At 42.8% G+C, this 23,166-nt stretch overlaps 1 protein-coding gene across 2 annotated transcripts; it reads right to left on the bottom strand.

Annotated features, from left to right (window-relative positions):
• Positions 1 to 1,248: 1,248 nt before the first annotated feature.
• On the bottom strand, positions 1,249 to 21,595 carry Klhl42 (kelch like family member 42). Of its 2 annotated transcripts, XM_046436037.2 has the most exons (4): positions 21,481 to 21,595; positions 20,660 to 21,192; positions 7,951 to 8,144; positions 1,249 to 2,491 (listed from the first exon to the last, which is right to left on the bottom strand). In XM_046436037.2, the coding sequence occupies exons 1-4, from the start codon at positions 21,529 to 21,531 to the stop codon at positions 2,040 to 2,042; spliced, it is 1,230 nt and encodes a 409-aa protein (XP_046291993.1). In that variant the 5' UTR covers positions 21,532 to 21,595; the 3' UTR covers positions 1,249 to 2,039. The 2 variants fall into 2 exon arrangements, with proteins under 2 accessions (XP_046291993.1, XP_046291992.1); XM_046436036.2 differs by having other exon boundaries at positions 20,660 to 21,531.
• Positions 21,596 to 23,166: the final 1,571 nt, after the last annotated feature.

Genomic DNA, 23,166 nt, shown 5'->3' with positions numbered 1-23,166 from the left:
TGCCCAAAATAAAGGCTTAATCATTTTTGCCTAATATTTCTGGAAAGTCATGCAAATGGGATTTTTGTAACCAGATACTTGAGGCCATGGTTGTAAAGTAACCCTGTAGTGACTGCTTCAACGAACTGAAGAACTCTGGAGCGACTGTTCTCCTTACTGCATCTGCACGGTGAATGGCATGCTGGAGGCACACAGTGTTTGGGAACACGTTTATCTACTGTGACGGTTCTGTTTTTCTAAGGGGCTTTCTTAAGGAGAGGCACGCTGTGACTAAAGTGGTTTTGCCTGCCATTAGTGCAGAAAGTTGGACTCTGGCTCACAGTTTTACTGATTCCATTACAAAATACCAGATAACCTCAGAAAATGTTTTTCAATCAAAATAAAATTTCCATTAGTATGGGTATAGAGTTTTTCGTTGGTGCTTAGTGCTGGGGATTAAACCCAGGCCCTCAAGTATGTATGGCTAGTCATGCACTTGGCATACTCTACCCGAGTATATATTTGTAAAGGAATGTTGATCTATGATTGGCAGAAGCTTTTACTCATTGTTAACTGACTTAATGAAATTGCTTGAGTTGTTCACTGCTATTGCTGTGTGGGCCACCTGGGTTCACAACTAAGGTAAGTCAAGCATCTTACCTAATTTCAGAAAGACCACCAGAGGTGGTCAGGGGTGATGGCAAACACCTGCACTCCCAGTGACTCGGGAGGCTGAGACAAGAGGATGTCAAGTTTGAGGCCAGCCTGGGCAACTCAGTAAGACCCTGTCTCAAAATTTTTAAAAATGGCAGGGGGTGGAGAGCACAGTGGGGATGTAACTCAGGGTAAAACACTCTTGGGTTCTATCCCCAGTAGCAGAGGTAAAAAAAAAAAAAAAAAAAAAAAAAAAAAAAAAAAACAACCACTAGTGGCCATTTCTCTCTTCTTCCTCTCTTTCTAGCACAAATGTTTTACAGCCACCATCACCTTAATCCACAAAAGCAAAACGTGAACTACAAAGCTAAGATTAGAAAGGTATCCTGATTTAAACGTGATAAACAAAAACTAAGTCAAATACATTCAATAAAAGGAATTCTTAAAGGCAATTTTTTTTCTTATTTGGTATTTCCTTCCCTTCCTATACAAGATTCAATTTTAAAAATATATGTTTATAGCCATCCTTTTAAACAATATACCCTCTCTTTTAAACAACACAGTAGGCCTAGAAATGCAATTTATGTGATCCACATAGATCTGCAATATGCCACATATGAAGTAAAGAGGTTTTATCAATCTATTTATTTTGTCATTCATAACTGAAAAAAAAAAGATAAGAAAACTGAGAATGTTTTAAACAAATTTTGGGTGGACTGACTCTTGCAAGGATTCACTCTAGGGTTCCATCATTGGAGGTTTCCTGAAAAGTAGTGTGCAAATAAAATATATGAACATGGAACCCTATTTTAAACACATTAGAAGTACCTGTGGGTAAGACGGGGAGAGGAGGGAGAATAACAAAGTTATTATCAAGTAAATTGATAATTTAAAGTCTCCTACTTAAGGTACTACTGATATTTAAAGTGACCTAAATAAAACAGATTTTAAAATCATCTTTACCATTCATGTCTATCATTGACTTTGGCCCTTTACCAAGCAGACCCAATGAATCCACTTACTTTTTTTAGTGGTGCTGGGGATTGAACCCAGGGCCTTGTGCATATGAGGCAAGCACTTTACCAACTGGGCTATATTCCCAGCCCCTGAACCCATTTTTTAATGCTAAGTTTCCATCACTGACCCAAGAATATTGTGTTTGGATGAAAACATTATCATGGATTTGTTCCCATAATTTAAAAATCAATAATTTAAAAAATAATAAAGTTGGTCTCTTTTTCCACAAGTTTTCAAGTAAGCTTATTTACAGCTGCTACTGGTATATATCCGTGACCTACTCTAGCCCACATTTTTTTCCCTTTAGAAATCAGTCTCCCTTTGTTGTTTTTTGTTTCTCCTTTTTTTGGTCTTGAACCAGGTTTGTTTGAAGTACGAAGTCAATTCAGTCATGTTTCTGCTTTATTGGGCAGATAAAGAGAAGAAACCAGCAAGTTATGTCCAAAGGCTGGGAATCGCCGAAATGCTTCCCAGCTATCTGAAAAGATATTGTACTTGAGGAAAACTCGGTGCTCCAAGCTGGTGGACAGGGTCACGTCCCTGCTCATGATGTAGATGCCGTCATTGTGGAGCGCGCAAGTCAAGTTAAGCCCGGATTTGGATGTGTTCTCCTTGAGGTAGAGCCACTGCCGGGTGACAGTGTTGTAGGACTGCACAGTGAGCATGTCCTCGCTCTGGCTGCTCCTCCGGTTGGGCCCCAGTTCGTGGAGACATCCCCCCACAATGTAGATGGTTTCCTCCACAGACACCATCTGCTGCTTGCGAATGTGAACATCACATGTTTCAAAGAGCGTCCAGATGTCTGAAGAGGGGCAGTACTGCAAAATGTTCATGTTTCGGTCTGAAACACAGAAAGAAGCAAATGATGACAGCCATCAGCAACACTGTAGATGACCCAGGCCGTACATAAACCTCTTCCTCGGTGTGCATAATTCCGTCACAAGGAGGAAAAACCCTTTCAGAAAAACAGGTTTGAGAAACAGTTTTCCAAATGGCTGGGAAAAGATACATTTGGGTTCATCCCAATCTACCTCCTGGAAATGCAACTATACAATGAATATAACTTAAAATAAATCTGTTCTTTAAGTATCATTCTTGGGATGATTTCAGTTCAGTTATTAAGGAAAAAAAAAAGCTTAGTATTTGAAAATAAATGGATATGGCTTAGAAACCCTTGAACAGTGTTATAAGTAGACTACTGGTAGAATTATTTGGTGAAAATAATTTAGAAAATATTTCAGAAAAATAGGCTCATGTGCTTCCCCCCCAGCCCCGGCCCCCCTTGAGAGTCTTAGAGCCAGAGAAACAGCTTTGATTTAAATATAGTCCCTCCTCGCTGGTACCTTCACTCCTGTGAACTATCAGGTCAGGTCAGTGCAGGGGAATCAAACCCAAGATCTTATACCTGCAAACCCAGCCCTGAAGATCCTATCCTGGACAGCTGACCCTAAGAACACAAGTATCTACAAGCTCAGCAGTATCTACAAGGACTGGCAAGAGGAAAGGACACAAAGTTACAAGTCAAGAGAAATGTCAAAGAGTCTCACCTTCTGCCTTGTAACAAGCTACAGACTCACCTGGCTATTCTGCTTCCCAGTTGTAACACAGGAGAAAAAAACTAAGAAAGGCCCACCCGCCCCTGCCCACTTCTAAAGAGATGGTTAATTGTGTGGATGAAATCACACTTGAAAGGTCTCTCTAATATTATTTCTAATTAATAGCTATTTTCTTTAGGGAAAAAGGTTGCCTCTTCTCTCTTTGAAAAGAGCCTGTGAAATTTAGAATATCTAGCTTTTATTTCCTTGGTACTGGGGACTGAATCCAGGGACACTCCACCACTGACCTACATTCCCAGACTAGCTAGTTTATTTATTTTTGCAGTGCTAGAAATTAAACCCAGGGCCTTATGGATACTAGGCAAGTGCTCTACCTCTGAGCCTCATCCCCAGGCCCTCATCTTATTTTGGAGACAGATTCTCAATAAATTACCCAGGCTGGCTTTGAACTTGCAATCCTCAAGCCTCAGCCCCCCAAGAAGCTGGAACTACAGGCATGCACCATAGCACCAGGCCTAGCTTTTCTTTTTCTTTCTTTTTTTTTTTTGGGGGGGGGGGAGGTGGGTACAGGGGATTGAACTCAGGAGCACTCGACCACTAAGTCCCATCTCCAGCCCTATTTTTTTTTAAGTTGTTAATGGACCTTTATTTAATTCATTTATTTATATGTGGTGCTGAGAATTGAACCCAGTGCCTCACACATGCTAGGTAAGTGCTCTGCCATTGAGCCACAACCCCAGCAACCCCCCTCCACCTGCACCCGCCAGCCCTATTTTATATTTTATTTAGAGAAGAGTCTCATTGAGTTGCTTAATGACTTGCTTTTGCCAAGGTTGGCTTTGAACTTGCGATCCTCCTGCCTCAGCCTCCTGAGCACAGGCGTGTGCCACTGTGCCCAGCTAGCTTTTCTTTTCTTTTTTTTTTAATTGTTTTTTCCTTTTCTCCTCTAAGAAAGAATAAATGTAATATTTTAGTCTCTGAGGAAAAAGAGTGTTATGAGTTATCAGAAAGAATGAACTTTCTGTTTGTTGTTAAACAAACAACAAAAACTCAGGAGTGGAGGGGCAGATCAACTTGGGACTTGGATCACTATTAAAGCATACAGCATTTCAATGGCTACAGAAGCTGTTCAGAAGACAGCTCATTTTCTCAAGGATTTGCCTCTTCCTTCAGCACCCCCCTCTTGAGAAAGAAGGGCCCACCCAGAGTTAGCAATGCTTAAAGAGCTCCACAGCCACATCTGGTCCAGCCAAAGAGCCTCCCAGGAGGGCATGCAGACAGACCACGTCCTACGTGGGCAACTCTGTGTACTATAGAAATTCTAGAATTATTACAGCTTCAGGAAACTGTCCTGATTGATATCTTTGCATATTTCATTTTACTGTAGCCTCTGTGGTAAAACCATTCTAGGAGAGGGGTTTGAGGGAGTTTGGCCACTCATCTGCTAAAAAGTGCTCCTGACTTAGTAACTAGACTCCCCACTAAAGGAATAAAGGACTTATTCTAGTGACAATCCCACTGATTTCTTAGTTCAGGCAACAAGGTCTCTCCAGGTCTTCTGTAGAGTTCTTTGTCCTCACTCAGCACACTTAGACTATGTACTGAGGTGATCTTGAGTTGGTGGGATAATCTTTTCATTTTTACATTTAAACTTGATTTTGAAGTTTCACAAATCGTCCTTCTTCCCTCTGTGGTTACTATGACTTTCTGTTGAATTCTTATTTCTTTAGTGCTTGCCAAAGAATTAAAAAATCAAATAGCTATTTTGAAGTTATGAATTATTATTTATTGAATTTTAAAAGCCTCACCTAACTTAAGTAGTAGGCAGGCTAAGAACGCAGCTTTAAGTTCTGATATATATTTTTCCCATAACAACTGGGATGACTGAACTACAGGGAACTCTTACAAAGAGCTGGGAAAGCCCATGCAGAGGAGGAGGGCTTCAGAGTGCAAGTAACTGCCCTGAACTCTCATCTTCGAAAACACTTTTGTTTTCAAGACTTACACAAACACCCATCCACCCACATCAGCTAACCATCCCATCATGGTCTTTGGCATTTGGAATCCAGGGCAGAAATCACGGTGGGTGGCCCAAGTGAAGAAGGCTCACTAGCAGTGGCTTGTAATGCTACCAAACACACAAGAAGGGCTTTCCTTCTAAAGGACATTTGCTCAGCCAAGGTCATGGAAAAACCAGGAAATCTACCAGCAGAGTATTGTTCAGGCACTGGTGCTCAGCAGTTCCTGGTGATAAGAGAAGTTGAGGAAGTTGAGAAGTTGTGTCAGGCCACAGGATGCATTCCGCATTACTCAGTCTAGGGAGGAATCGGGATTCTTAAAACTGCTTATAGATATATAACAGTTTACGTGCCTGGAGACAGGAGATTGGGGTTGGAGAGGCCATGTATCGGAGCATAGAAAGTTGTTCACTGAAACCTAAATAAACACCAAGGTTGAAGGTAAAAGAAGTATCTGCTAAGTCTCATATTTTTTCAATTATTTGCAAAGAAAAAACTGGCAATTACTTTCAGCAGAAGGTCACTAGAGAGGAAATAGCTTCACAAGTGATGACAATGTGGAGTGAAAAAGGGCAGGGGGTGAAGCTGGGGATGCAGCTTACAGGAGGCCCTGGGTTCAACCCCAGCACAGCAAAGCAACAACAAAGCCTTACTCCTTCCAATGCACTCCTCTGCCACCACCTCTCCTTAAGTGTGTGAATACACATACCACACGTAGTAGGTTGAATGGTGGCTCCCCCAAAGATATGTCCACCCACTAATTCTTGAAACCTGGGAGTATATCCTTATTTGGGGAAAAAAAATCTTTGCAGATATAATTAAGGACCTTAAGATCACTCTGGATTACACAGGTGGGACCCTAAATCCAATAACTACACTTATACTAGACAGAAAAGAAGATGCACATGGATAAGAAGGCCACGTGAAAACGGAAGGCAGGCTGGCGTTACATAGCCACTAGCCAAGGAATAACACAAGTGGGGGAAAAGGAAGGAAGAATTCTTCCCTAGAGCCATTTGAAGGAGCAGGACCCTGCTGATAACTCTGATTCTGCCTTTTGGTCTCCAGAACCACGAAGAAATACATTTCTATTGTTCTAGACTCTCAAGTTCATGCTAATTTGTTACAGCAACAACAGGAAAATAATATACAACCCATCATCCTCCCCACTGAATCAACATTTAAAAAGTATCAAAATATTCTGTCACCAAAAAAAAAAGTCAATCAAAATACTTGGCATTTAATTTCTTCCTCTAACATAAGTCCCCCAAACAAGACATTTGGATATGGTGAAAAGAATTTTTGTCATCTATTTGAATTCTATACTAGCACATGGATTTCTGCCCTTTAGGAAGTGGCATATGGCTGCTCGTGGCCTAAAAGAACCTTTTCCATGCCTGTGACCAGGCTGAGTTAGACAGCTCTGTCCTGCCCACACTGTACCATAAAGAAGCATTAGGTTATTTCACTATGTCAAATTTAATGGTAACTCTACTATTCAAGTGTGGCTAAAAGACCTGAGTCCAGTAATACCTTCCTGTAAGTTTTGGAGTCTATACAGTCAAACAGATCAAACACAGAAATTTCCCTGGCCAAGAGATAACTTGGAGACAACTGCTTTAAGGAACAGGGTGGGGGGTGGGGGCAGGTAAAGGAAAGGACACCTCTCCCTGGCTATCCCTCGTTGTTGTCCCTCTCACAACATGCTGTTTCCACCACTGTTACCTGGGATGCTCCCTACCAAGTACAGCAGGATAAAACTTGCTGGAAACATGGTTTATTTTCAAATTACTAATTATAAAATGACATCCAAAACAAAGTGAAAAGTGGGGCTGGGGTGCAGCTCAGTGGTAGAACACTGACCTAGCAAGTGCAGGGCCCTCAATTCAATCCCCAGTTCAAAAAAAAAAGAAAAAAGAAAAGAAAAAGAAAAGGAAGGAAGGAGGAAAGAGAAGAAACAAAAGGGAAGAAGAAAATATACTGAGCAGTTTCAACAACAAAGGGCTTCCCCAGAGTCAGGCGTGTGGTGCATCCCTGCAGCTACTTAGGAGTCTGAGGTGGGAGGATCACTTGAGCCCAGGAGTTAGATACTAGCCTGAGCAACATAATGAGATCCAGTCTCAAAAAATGAAAAACACATGTACAGTTTAATAGCACAATTGCCTCTTACTGATCAAGAAAAGAATTCTCTAGTATTGACGCACCTCCTAGGACCAATATGAACAATGTGCAAGAGCTGGGCTTCAGGAACCATACCTGACGTGCTTGTACTCATGAAAGGAGCAAATGAAAGCCCACATCTGCCGGAAGGCAGCAGCACCTCAGTGCTGGGTGGGTGGACTGGGTGTGTTTGGGAGAAGGATTCTCAGCTAAAGAACCCTTACAAAGACCTCCCACCCAGAGAGCACCTGAGACCCAAACGACCTCTACAAACCAGGTCCAATCAGGTCATAGCTGACCACAGGCGGTGTTTTCAGAAATATAAGGAAAATATATTTTCTTCATGGCTTCCCCTACCCTATTGGAACTTTCACACTCACAAAGTCATCAAAGGTCCCTCCAATCTAAACCACCCGTCATATGGATTCTCCTTCCTTCAGATGTGTACATATATAATCAATGTATAAAATCACACTCAGCATTCCAGAGTTTCCTCAGCACCCTCCTGCCCTCCCCCAGGCTACTGAAGCTTCTACACAGAACCCTCACTTGGCCCCTCCACTTACCTCTGGTAGTATATCCTCCAATGACATAAATTTTCCCCTTACACTCACACGCAGAGAATTCGGCCAGAGGATTTGGTAAGGGTGCCACAAAATTCCATGCATCCTGCTCAGGATTGTAACACTCAACATTAGAAACGGCCTGCCCGCCAATGGCATAGAGTTTTGAATTAACAGCCACGAGTTTGAAGTTAGACCTGAAAAAGAGACACAAGGGACCATTAAAGTCAGTTCTTCTGATCATGAAGGACGACGATGACGACGGTGTGAACGGCTAAAGCAGAGTGTGGAACCTGCGAGCCAGCTACAGAAAATTAGCTCTCCACGTTGGGGGCCATCCTCCCTGAGGACAGAGGAATGAAAGGACTTCTCATGCTTTACTCTTGTCCCTCAGGCTTCACAGGGATAGCACTTCGTTCCAGCATTAGCAACTGAAGATGAGCAGTTCAATATAACAAGTACTAATCTGGCTCAGCTTCAGGCCAGGAACTGAAGACACTTTATACACTAAAACAGTCGATGCTCTAGGCCCACAGGTTTTACAACCACGGATTAAAAATATTTGGGGGAAAAACTGCATTTACACTAAATGTACAGACTTTGTTTTCTTTGTCATTTTCCCCTAAAAAACGCAGCACAACAATTATTTGCATAGTGTTTACACTATATTAGGTATCATAAGTTATTAGAGAGAAAGATGTGCACAGGTTTTATGCAAATACTGTGTCATTTTAATATTAGGGACTTGAGCACCTACAGATTTTGGTATCTGACAGGGTTCTGGAGCTAATTTCCCATGGACACTGGGAGATGACTGTACTTTTTTTTCCAGGGCAGAGTAAATGATAAGGGAGAAAAGCAACCACCCGCCCTTGTCTTTCTCCTCTCAGAATAGTTATCTGTTCTTCCTGCTGAGCGGGATGGCTCTATCTTGGTAGATATAGGCACTGCCTACAAGGACAGGCAGAGACCAAGGTGGCTGGGGAGAGCCCCTTACTACCAATATGCCTGTTCCATTAACCATTCACTGGCACTCCACCTCCACCACAGGGAATCTCACAGATTGCTTCACAACTTACAAATAAGGAGATTAAGCACTAAACTGATTAAAAACACTCCGATCCTGCCAGACGCACTAGCGCATGCCTATAATCCCAGGAGCTCCGGAGGCTGAGACAGGAGGACCGCTAGTTCAAAGCCAGCCTCAGCAATTTAGTGAGGCACTAAGCAACTCAGTGAGACCCTATCTCTAAATAAAATACAAAATAGGGCTGGGGATGTGGCTCAATGATAGAGTCCCTGAGTTCAATTCCTGGTACCCCCCCAAAAAAAATAAAATTAAAATAAACTGGTTTGAAGCATCATATCCCATATAAAATTAAACACTATTCATAAGCCTCAGATACTAGATAAGTCTCATGACTTTTGAGTTGAAAGGTAAGATAAAATCAATTTGTTTCAATGAGCATATGGGACTCACGGGTCCTCTGAAAGCCAGGAAGGATAAATATTTGGGAGTGCTGAGTCAGTTGGCTGTGATACATGCACCCGTCACAAGTGAACAAGAGGCTGAGGAGCAACAAGAGGCAACTGGAAAGGACCTGGCCTCAAATCAGGAACCCCCAGGTCAAGATCCAGCTCTGCTGACAGCCACCTAACTCAGCCTGACTCAGACCAATTCACATCCTAGTCTCTAAGGTAGGATGATTTCCATCACAAGGGGTCACAATGTTTACCTCAAATGCTCATCAGGTACTGAGATAGGACACTGGGTTTTTAAATTTTATTTATTTATTTATTTTAGGACAGTGTTTTTTGACATTTTTTTGCTTTCTGTTGTGCGAAATACAGATGCTAGGTCAAGTGAATTTGCAGGCCAACACAAGGCTCAAAAATAACAATATGCTAGGAAGGAATGGGACTACAAAAGGAAAACAAAACAAAATTATGTAAGAGTAGATCACGAAGCAGCAGTAAAGAGGCTTGAGCTTGGTCTCCTGATAGGTGTTCCATAAACACGGATGCCTCGTGAGACAGAAGAGACGTTACTAATAACCTACTAAAAAGTTAAGATTTTTAAAGGGTGCCTATGATGTTTACCTTTAAAATGTGTTTTCATTTAGTTTTATTTTTCAGATCAGAGAGTGAACAGAGTACTCTTCAACAAGAGCTCACACTGTCCATTAAACCCAGCCAGCCATTCAGTCTCTCATGCCAACAGACTCCACCAGGGTGGCAGTTCCTGGGGGGTCCCTGATTCATGCTGCTTGCCTTTCCTGCTGCCAATGGTCCTTAAAATCCAACCAAGGTGCCCTCTCTGTGTGTGCAAATTTGGGGAACCAAAGGAAGTCAAGCTAGTAAATAAGCACTAAATTTTACCAGCCCTCAATTTGTTTTTGCTCCCCAAAGGTACACAGATAGTAAATTTTGTAAGATCAAAACAATTTTTGCTATTCATTCAGCATGATCATTTGTCCTAAGCAAACAGGTAAGGGGCTTCTTTCTGAGGCTGAGTGACTAAGCAGTTAAAAAGTAAACAATTCCATTTCTCGGCATCCCAACCTGCTCACACTGATTTAAGAGAAGAGAAATACTTTACTCATGTGGGATTTAAGATGAAACTGCCACCTCAACACAACCACCATTGAAGAGGCATACCATAAGGGTTCTAACTCCAGGCTTGCACAGAAAAAGCTTATTGCTGAACATCTTGAAGGCCTTGGGACATCACCAAATCTCAGTTTATCTGTGCCTCAGTTTTTCCATCTGAGAGGTGGGGATAAGAGCATAGTGTCTGGCACTCAGTAAGGGGTGAAAAGGACAGCACTTGCAGAAAGAAGTGCCACTCTCTGTTGGCACTCTGGGGGTGCTTTTCTGTGTCCTAAGGCTGTGTTTCTCGAACTTGGGAAGGTTGGTTTCTTATTTGTCAACTGCAGCAGTCACTGGCCAGGATATACGTGGAACTCTGTAAAGTGCTCTCTCATCTACAGATTCTTGCCATTTGGCACCTCATTTCCAACTTCCCAAAAATACTTCTAGTCTTCAACCCCTGAAGTGTAAAGATGCACATCCAAGCTGTCAATTACTTTTATTTATTTATTTTTTGGTGCTGGGGATTAAACCCAGGATGTTCTACCACTGAGTTATACCGCCAGCCCTTTCCATTTTTTTTTTTTTTTTTAATTTTGAGAAAGGGTCTCACTAAGTTGCCCAGGCTGGCCTTGAACTTTCAAACCTCCTGCTTCAGCCTCCTGAGTAGCTGGGATTAAAGGCATGCACCACCTGACTGGCATATCAATCACTTTTAAAAATGATCATTTCTACAGTGTTTTCCTCATATTGATCCCTAATATACTATGGTTAAAAAAATTTAAAACCAAATTACAAGTAATTTGTCATGGCTACATACTTGATTCACTTAATTAATGGAAATATATAGAAATGCAAATGAGAAAAATTAGAAAATACAGCAATTTAATTTCTACTTCACTTACAAGAAATAAAAAGCTCTTTAGGGCCATATGTGTGGTACACGCCTACAATCCCAACTACTTGGGAGGCGGAGGCAGAAGGATCACAAGTTCAAGGCCAGACTAGACAACATGGTGAGACCCTTTTTCAAAACAAAATTTTAAAAAAGTTCAGAATGTAGCTCAGTGCCCAAGTCCCTGGGTTCAATCCCCAGAACCACAAAACCAACCAACCAAGGAACAAATAAAAATACAATAAGAAGAAAACTCTTCAGGACAGCGACACAGTCCCCAGCACCAATTAAAAAAAAGAAAAAAAGCAACCTCTTCAAATCCTCATGTAACCTGAAACATGCTAAATCTAGTGCACAGATATCAATGATTAATATACAACCACAGGTAGGCACGGTGCCACAGATATATCCAAGCTGCTTAGAGCCTCGCCTTGTGATCCTATGGAGATTAATTCAACTCTTCGAACCTCAGTTCTCTCTTTGAGAAAAAGGGGTCATTAACAGGACCTCTCTCACAGAGATGCCGTGAGCATGAAGTATGAAGTGGGACCTGAGTAGTGACCACAAGCCCTGACCCAGAAGAATATCAGGAAATGTAAACCACCGTGGTAACTTACTCCACAGAGAAGTTTGCTAGAGTCAAAATTTGGGTGAAAAGCTAGGATCCTTTCCCAACCACACAGGTGATGACCATTTAGTGTGCAGGCCATCTGGACCCTCTCGTCCCACCCTTTCTCCTTCCTCTGCTTGCTGTTTCCCTATGTAGTAACCTCCCCACCTCTGAGAAATTCAAAAGCAAAAACACAAATTGCAATTTATACTGTTGGTTACAATTAAACTGGGGGAGGGATGAACAGACAACCCTTTGCTTTGCACTATTCCTGCATTCACTGCAACCACCACCATGGTGGGTAAAACCTGCCAAAGCTTCACATTTCTAGAAATGCCCTGCCAATATTTAAGCTGGCTGTGAGGATCAGGGACAGCTTGGGAAGCATTGGGACTGACCACTGTGATCCCATCTCTGCCGGGGAAAAGTGTTTGTGAAGTCTGTCCCTAAACCTGCTGTGCTCACTTCCAGCAGGAAGACACACCCTAGCTCCATGTTCAGAGCAAAAGTTCAGTGTCGTGGAAGAGACCAGAGACGACTTTGAAAAGCAGAACACTAATAAACCTACTGCAGTAACAGTGGCCAGTTCCTGCAAGTTATTGCTAATTAAAGCGAGGAGGGAAAGCAATTTTGTGGTCACACAAGCTTTTACATGATGAGTTATATCCCGAAGACTCCTGAGATCAAATTCCTGTTCAGACAATAAGGCAGTGTTGCACCCCTAAACTTGAAAGAGACCTCTCAAAGAATGATACTCACTTGCATTGTCCTTTTCAAGCAAGTGGGCGCAGTGCTCAAGGTTTCTTTCTTACCCACTGCTGGTCACACGGCACCATGTTCTGCAGGTGCAAAGAGCTATATAAAAATCTTTCAATTCTGTCATTGAAGATTCTGGATCACTGCTTGGTTCAGTTCCCAGGGTAAGTGCGCCACTCAGAATTTGACCCCTTCATCAAAGTAAAAGTCAGTATGGACACATCCCAAAAGCAGTCATTGCCAAAAGTGAATCAAGGTAGATTTGAAATGCTGTGTAGCCAGAGGCCAAAACCTGTCTTTCTCACTCAGGGTTCCAAATTTCTTCCAGAGAAGAATCTGTCCTGAATGCATTATCCAGGAACAATCCCCTTCCAGGTTTTATTTTTACTCGTCTCATCATTCAAATTTGATTTTAAACTCACTGAGGCCAGGAAACCATAAACATCTGTTTCTCTTTCCAGTAGTGATGGGGAAAGTGCTTTGGTGAAGCTGAGACTCATATGGTGACATTTTAAAAATGAATATAGTAGTACAAAAAGCACGACGCTTTATATCTTGAAAGGAAAAGAAAATTTAAATACAGGGAAAAATTTTTTGCAATGAAGATGATCACTGCAGCTGGGCAAGGTGGCATACACCTGTAATCCCAGACTTGGGAGGCTGAGGCAGGAGGATCTCAAGTTTGAGGCCAACCTGGGCAACTTAACAAAATTCTGTTGGGCTGGGGATGAAGTTCTGGCTTTAGTCTCCAGGAACACCAAAAAACAAAACAACAAAACAAATAAACAAACAAACAAAACAAACAAACAAACAACAAAAAAACCCAGACTATATGAAAATAATAAAGGAAAATTTTCCAAAGGACTAAAAGAATTAAATATATGAAAAAACAATTTTTTTTCTAGCTACAAGCTATAGCAGTCTCCTCTTATCCAACCCCCAATGGGATACATGAAGCCACAGACAATACCAAACCCTATAATAATGCCTTTTCTATTTTAACTAAGCACTTATCACACACTATGGCCATAATTTTTACAGTTTTAGGTGCAACAGCAAAACTAGCATGAATTTCTTTTTCTTTCTTTCCAATTTCACAAATAGATTTATTCTTACTATAGATCTTAGCAACCTCAGCATACGTTATTTTCTCTCTCCTTTTTAAATAGAGAACATCTATTCCTTTAAGGACAAATATTACAGTTTCTCTGTGACATATACTAATTGTATCACTATTCTTACACACTGAAGTCATTATTAAGTTTAAAAAAGGTTACTTAAACACAAGCACTGCAATACCAAGACTGTTGATAACTACTAAATGACTATGGTGACTAATGGGTGGGTAGTGTATACAATGTGGATACATTGGACAAAGGGACAATTCATGTCCTATGCAGAAAGGAGCAGGATGGTGTGAGATTTCATCACTCTACTCAGAATGACATCAATTTAAACTTACAAATTATTTCTGGAATTCTCTGCTTAACATCATCAGACCAATGGTCACTAAAACCAAGGACATCCAAACCTCTGATAAGGGGGACCCTACTGTGGATAAAACTATTAATTTTCCTCTAATCTATAAATACCACGTAATTCCAATCAAAATTCCTATAGAACTTGACAAGCTGACTCTAAAAACTTAACTGAAAGAGAAATGTGCAAAAAATAATGTGTTCCTCATCTTTATGTAGCTGCAACCAAAATGTCTAACAAGACCAACTCAGAAAGGGAAAAGTTTATTAGGGACTGACAATTTCAGAGGTGCTGTTCAAGACTGGCTGACTCCATGGCTTTGGGCCCAAGGTGAGTCAGAACATCATAGTGGAGAGGTGGTGGTAGAGGAAAGAGGGCCACTTCATGGAGACCAGGAAGCACAGAAAGAGGATGGAAGGGGCCAAAAAGAAGATGAACCCCTCAGTGACCCACCTCCTCCAGCCGTGCCCCATCTGCCTACAGCTAACACACAGTCCAAACTATTTTGGAGTGATTAGGATATAGCTCTCATAATCTAATCATTTCACCTCTGATTATTCCTGCATTAACACAGAGGCTTTGGGGGGACATCTCATATCCAAATCATAATATCCTACCCCTGGCCTCCAAAAGATCTTGTTTATCTTACAATGCAAAATCCATCTCCAAGAGTCTCCATAGTGTTAACAGTCCAAAAGGCCAAATCTAAAGTCTTTTCTCAGACTCAAGGCAGACTCTTGGCTATGAGCCCCTATAATGATCAAAAGTAAGTTACACATGTCCAATATACAATGGCACAGAGTAAATATTTGCATTCTAAAAGGGAGGAATAGGGGTATAGAAAGAAGGGATAGGACCCCCCCAAAAAACTGAAAACCAGCCAAGGAAACATTTACTATAGCTCTACCTCTGGCGTCTGGGGCACAAGGTGGTAACATGTTCCCTCCCAGGGGCTGGAGCAGTCTGGCTCCTTTGGCCTTACTTGTTGCAGCGCTCATGGCTTCTCTTAGCCTGGCACTCTCTGCCGACAGCAGGTTTTCTTGGCAGAGAGCACATTACAGGCATCTCTTAATTCCTTGGGTCTCCATTCCAGCTTTGGCTTCATCTTCACAGCTTCATACACCTCTCTCTCAGAGGCAGCCCACCACTCTCTCAGGAATTCTGACCCTATATTTTGCCTGGCCTTCCAGGCCTTCCTTTGAAGTCTTGGTTGAAGTCTCTATGACCCCCTAACTTAAGCATCCTGCATTCCGGCAGATCTAGCACAAGGACAATGCCAATGTCTGCTGCCAGCTTTACCAGTAGCTGAGCCCTCTGAGAGCACCGCTGCAGCAGCCTCTGAATAACTAGGCAACTGAGTATAGTGAAACAACTTTGTAGGCCCTCCCCATGTGAGAAGGGTGCTCCTGCAGTCTATTCTCAAAGGAACTTGTACCTTTACACCTTTGAGCCTGTGGTGGGTGTGGTCTTGATAATTCCTGAGAAGGCCCTGAAGGTATCTTTCCTATTGCCTCTGTGCATCACTTAGCATCATTTTAGAGGTTATAATCTCTTCAAAACTACACTTTCCTTGTCTCCAGTTTTACACACTTTTCCAGCCAAACTGCAAGTTTTCAAAGTCCTGTTCTACTTTTTTCTTCTGATTCTCACAGTAAACATGGCTAAAAACCAGTGGCAATACCCATGCCACCACCTGAATGCTGTGCTTCCTTGAAATTTCTTCCACCAGGTTAATCAGTCCATCATCTTTACATATGGAGTCATGTGAAGTCTCAGTACATGGGCAAAATGTAGACGAGTTCTTTGCCAAAACAGAATCCCTGTTTCCCTCTAAAACCTCATAAGCACAGCCTTTACAGTCTGCATTCTTATCAGCATTCAGGTCTTCTCAGTTCTCACCAGAATCCACCCATTAAGCCCCAATCACAACATTCCAGGGCTTCTCCAGCTGGCATCTTCAAACTTTCAAAACTCCTCCCACAACCAGGTCCAAAGGCTTCTGAACCATATGAACAGGCTAGTCACAGCCACAACCCCACTTTTCAGTACCAATAACTCTATTAGTCAGTTTTACATTACTATGACCAAAATACCCAACAAGACCAACTTAGAGGAAGAAAAGTTTATTTGGGGTTCACAGTTTCAGAGGTTAGGTTCACTACACGGTTACCTGACTCCATCACTTTGATCTCAAGGTAAGGCAGAACAACATGATAAAAGGATTATTGCATGGAAGGCACCTCATCTCATGGAGGAAGCAGAGATGGAAAGAGTGGGAAAGGGGCCAAAGACTGATGAACTCTTAGAGGATTTTTACCCTCATGACCCACTTCCACCAGTCATGCCCATCTGCCTATTGCTACCACTCATCCCATTCCAATTAGGATGGATTGATTAGATTATGGCTCTCACAAATCTAATCATGAGCCTTTTGGGGGTTGTGGGGGGTGGCACCAGAGGATAACACCTCATATCCAAACCATTACAAAGAGTAAAATTAATTGAAACAGAAAAGAGGTTTCAGTTCCACCAGACAATAAAACATGTTAACAAACTACATTAATTTTAAAATGTAGCACTGATAAAGGAATGATCACTTTGCCAAACTGAAAACACTTTTTACGAAAACAAATCCCACTTTCAGATCTAAATGAAAAAAGGCCATGCCATAAGATAGAACATGATACAAATCAGTATTTGTATATTTTAGCTGTAGAAGACTTTCCTTTGGAAAACACAAAACTAATAGGACACGTAACAAATCCAACTTCAAAAAACTTAAAGTTTCTTCATGTAAGAAGACATTACAAATCTGAAGTCTAAGACTGATGGGTCACAGGTTAATGCTAGGCTGCATTTTATTTGCTCTACAAGGTTTTTGTTGTTGATTGCTTTTTTTTTTTTTTTTAATAAAACTAATTGCCAACATATAAAACCTGGGATATTTGGATATCTAGCAATACCATTTCCTCACTTCCACTTGGAAATAACCAGATGTGGCTGAGAGTAGAGCCCACTTTTCTGGGGAGAGTAGTTCTCGGGATCATCAAAACTCCCACCCATCATTCTATTCATTCACTTCACCTCCCTGACCACTTTGGAACTTCATTTTTGAATCATATAAAACAAAAAATAAAAGCATGGAGAAATATTCTCAATATGATCTAATATACAAGAAAAATATGTATATATAATTTCTAAAATGAATATGAAAAAGGTAAGCGAATTTTTAAAACACAACAATGATTATTTATTTACAAAATAAGTACAAATATCCAATAAACATATGAAAAAGAAAGTCTTCTAATCAGGGGAAATCACACCAGTATTTTTGTCTATTAGAATGGGAGGAAAAGATGATAATATCTCATCTTGGCAAGAGTCTATGGAACTGTCATGTTCAAATGCTATTGATTGGAAAGGACACTAGAACATTTTTTGATAGGCAATTTGTCAAGAGCTACCAAAATTTAAAATGTTCATGCACTTTATTTTACCCCACCTACCCAGGGATTTCAAGATTTTGACATATGGAATTAACTCACATGCATCTACTAAGATACATATATACTAAGAAGTTCAATTCAGCATTGCTTATCATGGCAAATGGAAGTGACCTAAATGTTTATGAATAAAGGAAAGGCTAATTACACTAAGGTATACCCACAGGCTGGAATGCTACACAAGACAGTGGTAAATCTGCATTTGTTGACACAGAAAAAACTCAGATACAGTGTACTATTAAGTGGAAATATTAAATAATTAGCATAAACAAATAATTTTAGAGGAAAAATAAATACGTGTAAAGTGATATTCATCCTGATGATAAATATACTATATAGTTATACATTAACTACTAAGTGAGTAATGGGGTGGGTAGCATATACAGCATGGATACACTCAACAAACGAATTATTCATATCCTAGGCATATTCAGGAATATACATACATGTTTTCCCTATTGTTAATTATTATCAATATATAAGTAAATACATGTTTACAAACTTATAGTACATAAATTTAATATACATCTACAGATACTTATATTTTTTCATTCTAAACTTTTTCAAGTCATTTGTAGTTTTGGGGGTTTTGGTACTGGTGATTGAACCTATAGGCATTTTACCATTGGGCCACATCCTCAGTCCTTTCTATTTTTTGAGACCAAGTCTCACTAAATTGATCAGGGTCTCACTTAGTTGTTGAGGCTGGCCTTGAACTTGCAATCCTCCTGCCTCCACCTCTTGTCACTCATTTGTAGTTTTTCTAAGAAGCATGTCCTTGTATATTACTTAATATTTTTCTTCCAAGTAAACAGAAAGAGCATTCTTAAAAAAAAAAAAAAAAAAAAAAAAAGACTGCCAAGGATTTATAAAGAAAAAAAAAGTCTGAGGTGTAGTGTTAGTGCTACAGTGCTAAGGATGGTATATTGAGTATAACTTGATATACCTAGAGACATATAAAAAAGGTAATAGAGAACTTGAGCCTTCCATCCCTACTGAGCATCGCCTATAGCTATCAAATATTCCTTTGTTGCTTCAATTAAGGCTCTTAAAACTGAGGTAGGATGTGTAGCTCACATCCTACTGCACAAATACATAAATAAAGGTGGGTGTGGTGGCACCTTACTGTAATCCCAGCTACTCAGGAGGCTCTCAAATTTGAGGACGGCCTGGGCAATATAGTAAGAACCCATGTTGAAAATAAATAAAGCTCTTAAAATCTCTTTAAAAATAACATATTTAAAACCAAATTGTAAACATGAAATCTCAATGACGTAAACAATGCATTAAGAAGAGGCTGGACTAAAATGTGCCAAGCTGGAGATACTTCCTCTAGGAGGAAGGAGTAGGAGTGATAGTCTCTCTACTCCTTCATTTTTTCAGTTTTCTATAACCACACAGTATGTTTATAATCAGGAAAAAAAAACAAAAAAGCACACTTTCCCAAATGAATTTATATTATGGTAGAAATAAAGCCAGTGCTCCCCCAAATAATCTCTGACATAGGGGGATCCTCGAGTGGAGTATATATGTATAATGGATGTCCCATTACTGTTCAAACTTTCTTTGTCTGGCTATGAGTTCCCCAATTCTTTGCTCTACATGTCAGGCAGGGACCAGGGTGGTGCTTGAGATGACAACAGGTAGCCTGGAAGAAAGGTATTCATTTCTTTCCTGGATCACATTGATTCTTCTTCCCACTTCTGAATAATGGATTGAGGCATCTTGGGCCCTACCATCTTATTTCCTACCCCTTCCTTCCTTTAGTTGTCCTCTGCTCTTATTTTTATCTTTCTTTCCTGGCTCCTCTCCCTACCTCCCCTCCCACCACCACCCCCAAGTTTCTCCTTTTTGAGTCTTTTCTTCAAGTCTCCCAAGAACTGGTAGGAGGGATCTGCAGAATGGGAAAGGAGATGGCTGCGTTGGATGGAAATACATTTGGCACCCTATATCTGCAGGTTTCGCATCAACTCAACTCAACCAACTGTGGGTGGAAAATGTATGGGGGTACTTCATCTCTACTGAACACGCACAGACTATCTTGTCATTATTCCCTAAACAATATGGTATAACAACTATTTACACAGCACTTACACTGTGTTAGGTATTATAAGTATTGGAGAAATGATTTAAAGTATACAGGAGAATGTGCACAGATTATATGTGAGTACTGTGGCCATTTAATCTAAGGGACCTAAGTATCCACACATTTTGGTATCTGAGGGAGTGCTGGAATCAATCTCCTATAGATACCAGATACTAAGTGGACTGTGATCCATTTCTGTAGTTGACCACTGCCAGGCTCAAGTTTTGGGTCAATGATGATGGCTGTCTGGGAAGAAAGGAAGGAAGAAGTAAAAGAAAGGAAAACTAAGAGAGGCAATCCTATATAGTACATATTTATAACTCCCTAAAAAGGATCTTCTGGTCCCAAATTGTCTTCCCAGTATGGAAGGCTTCAAAGTCATGGATAACAAAAATCTCCCAAAGTCAGTGTTTTAAATCACTGTCCAGTGTGTCATTATAATCAGGATCAGATGCTAAAAAACAAAAGTTAAGAAAAATGAAAGACCAGTTTTCTTTTAAAGTATCCTGGGAAACCACATCACCTTTCCACTAGGAGAGAAGCAAAAAAAGCAGTTTTAACTAAAGGCACAATACCTGAGAGAAAATCACTCAGCTAGTTGACCTCACTGAAGCCTCTTCTTCCTTGCAAGTTCTCAGTTCACTGGAACTGTGCCAGAGTCAAGGCCAGCAACACTCCTGAAGATGTCATTCCCACCTCAAAGCACCCTCTGTGACGGCCCAGTAAACACTGGGGAATGAACGAACAAACAAGTGAACGAAGAGAAAGAAGCAGACTCTGCTGGGGGCTCTTACCTCTTCTGGTTCATGGAGGCCACCTGGAGCCACTCGTTGGTGCTGGGGTTGTAGGAATGTGCAGCGGAGATCTCCTGGCTAGTGATTCTGTACCCGCCCACTATGAAGAGGTAGTTGTCCAGGATGGCTGACCCATAACCCCTGACATTCACCAGATCGGGAGGAAGGTTATTGGCCAGCGGGAACCAACGCTCAGTCATCTCCTCATACCTGAGCATGGACGGGGGCTCTCCCTGGTAGGGATGAGGGGCCAGGGGTCCTCCCAGGAAGTCCCCCAGGGCTACAAGGACAGGAGTCCCAGTCATCCGGGCCTCCCTCAGCCTCTGCTTCAGGCTGATGTCCCCCGGAGCTTGGGGAGGAGACACCAGGAGGTGGAACTGGGGCTTGCACAGCACCTCGTGGAAGTGGACGACCATGAAGCGCAGGCAGGCCTCCTGCAGGTCTGGAAGCCCGTACACCTGCGCCAGGCGGTACATTTCCAGGCAGTTGTTGAGCCGCACTTGGGACAGCAGCAGCTGCAGTAGGGACGTGACCTGCAGGAAGGAGGCTGCTTCCACCAGCTCAGACAGCAGGCTCACCTCGTCCATGTCCTCTTCCTCCTCCAGCCCTCCGCCCTTCTCCCCCCGCGGGCCCAGGAGCCAGCCTTCGCGGGCCCCGCCGGCATTGATGAAGTCCAGCACCAGCCGCAGGCCCGGCGCGCTGAGGCCGCGCAGCTGCTGCACCTCTGGGCCGCCAGCTTCCTGGCTCAGGGCCTCCCGCATGCCGGAGCGGTAGAGGGCGCGGAAGTAATCGCTCTGCTCGATGAGCTTCCTCTTGCTCACCGGGTAGCAGCGGTCCTCCAGGCGGATCTGCACCATCTCCTCCGCCGACATGGCTGGGGCCCCGGGGGTCTGGGGGCTCCCCGCCAGCTCTGCGCGCTCGTCTCCCCGCCCCCACGCGCTCGCCTGGTTCCGGGTAGGGCGCGCCGAGGGATGGCGGCCCGGCAGGAGCAGGAGGCAAAGGGCCGCCCGCTCCCGCGCTCGGCCGGCCTCTCGGACAGTCCCTCCTCTTGGTGTCCGTCTCCCTCAAAGCAACGGCCCTGCCCTCCAGTTCTCTCTCAGCACCAAAAAAGGCCCGGCTGCCCCGCACCGGGCGTCCTAGCTCGGGTTCTCCCGGGCCGCGTCAAGCGGGAAGGGAATCCCAACCCCCAGCCTGCAGCCTCCTCCCACGCCGCCCTTCTCACTTCCGCCGGCGGGACCCCTGCAGCCGGCGAGAACTGCCGGCTGGATCCGGCTTTCGGGCAGAGCGGGCGAGCTGCAGGCCTCGGACGCCGGGGCTGCCGACGCGCAGGCGGCAGAGGCAGGAGGGCGCGCGTCCCCGCAGCTTCCCCGCCCGCCTGGGCGCACTGGCTCTGCCTCCTGCCGGGGGCTGCGGAGATGCTAGCGGGGTGCGGGTGGGGCAGGGAGCACGTAGTAAGGCAGACTGTGTTTCTGTTCCGTGCTGCTTTACAAGAGCGAAAGAAAAAGGAAGGAACGTGGAAGGAAAGGGATGGAGAGAATCTCGGATCCAGAGAATGAAAACGACATCAAATCGGGGTCACCGCCCATTTGGCCCAATCGGCATCATGGGCTGAGAGGCACTTAAATCGTCACTGGACCTTGGCACCTAGGTCTGTGTTTGTCGTGTAGAAGCCATCTTGCAGAAGGCCCAGGAAGATTGGCCCCAAGTTCTGCAGGGTTCAGCTCCTGAGGTGCCCAGTGCACGGGTCCAACAGGGTGGGGAGTAGGGGGCAGTGCATTTGCCCTTGGGGCTCCTTGTCTTCTCTATGTTATTAAAAGAAAGATGGAAGTACAACTTAGCTAAATAAAGTTAGGTCGCGTGCCTTTTTTCTTCTAAAATCTTGGTAACAGGTTCCTGCTTCAGGTTGCTTGGGCTAACCAATACGGAATGTTACCTTTGGGCAGAGGTCTGGCCGCTTATGCTCACGTCTGCCTACAGGGGTGACTTTTTCTTGCCACCCACTTCCCCTACATACCCATACCCCATCCACTGAAGACTGTTAGGGAAGACCAATTATTCCCCATCTTCCAGTACATGGGAGTAAGAAGGCTTACTCCAAATAATAAGGACCTTCTTGTGTTGCTTATGAGACATAAATGAATCCTAGAAGAGGGTAGAGAAAACTATTGTTAGATTGGGGTGTTATCTACAAACGAGAAGAGACCATTATTTTGGATTGAGCTTCTGCTCTAGGCCCCAACAGACCAGGCAAAAAATCAAAATGGAGTCAGAGTGAAGTTCTGTGTCAAGTTGAAACTAAGCTGTTTTTCTGACCTTCCAAGAAATCAGGATTAGAGTGATAACATCCAAATTTCCAAACAAGCCAGTTCCAGTTGACAGAATTCTTACACAAAATAGGTAACCTGAAATAGCCTGATGTTAACTAGTCAGCATTATTTTTTCCTGGTATTCTGCTTTACGGAGTAACTTTGAAGTGACTGATCTGCTTTGGTTTTTGCTTCTGCTTT

This window comes from Marmota monax, unplaced genomic scaffold (genome assembly GCF_021218885.2).
Source record: "Marmota monax isolate L192 unplaced genomic scaffold, Marmota_monax_Labrador192_F-V1.1 WCK01_AAM20220418_F8-fsc00012, whole genome shotgun sequence".
In the NCBI taxonomy this organism is placed as follows: Eukaryota; Metazoa; Chordata; class Mammalia; order Rodentia; family Sciuridae; genus Marmota; species Marmota monax.
The sequence above is the reverse complement of the archived record's forward strand: the minus strand, read 5'-3'. Positions and strand labels throughout refer to the sequence as shown.

Bases quoted from the DNA above. Each gene is read 5' to 3' on its own strand.
- Klhl42 (XM_046436036.2), bottom strand. From the start codon at position 21,531: ATGTCGGCGGAGGAGATGGTGCAGATCCGCCTGGAGGACCGCTGCTAC. The intron at 8,145-20,659 runs GTAAGAGCCCCC...TCTCTTTTTCAG, and splicing joins GCCTCCATGAACCAGAAGAG to GTCTAACTTCAAACTCGTGG. The intron at 2,492-7,950 runs GTAAGTGGAGGG...TCTGTGTTTCAG, and splicing joins TGGAGGATATACTACCAGAG to ACCGAAACATGAACATTTTG.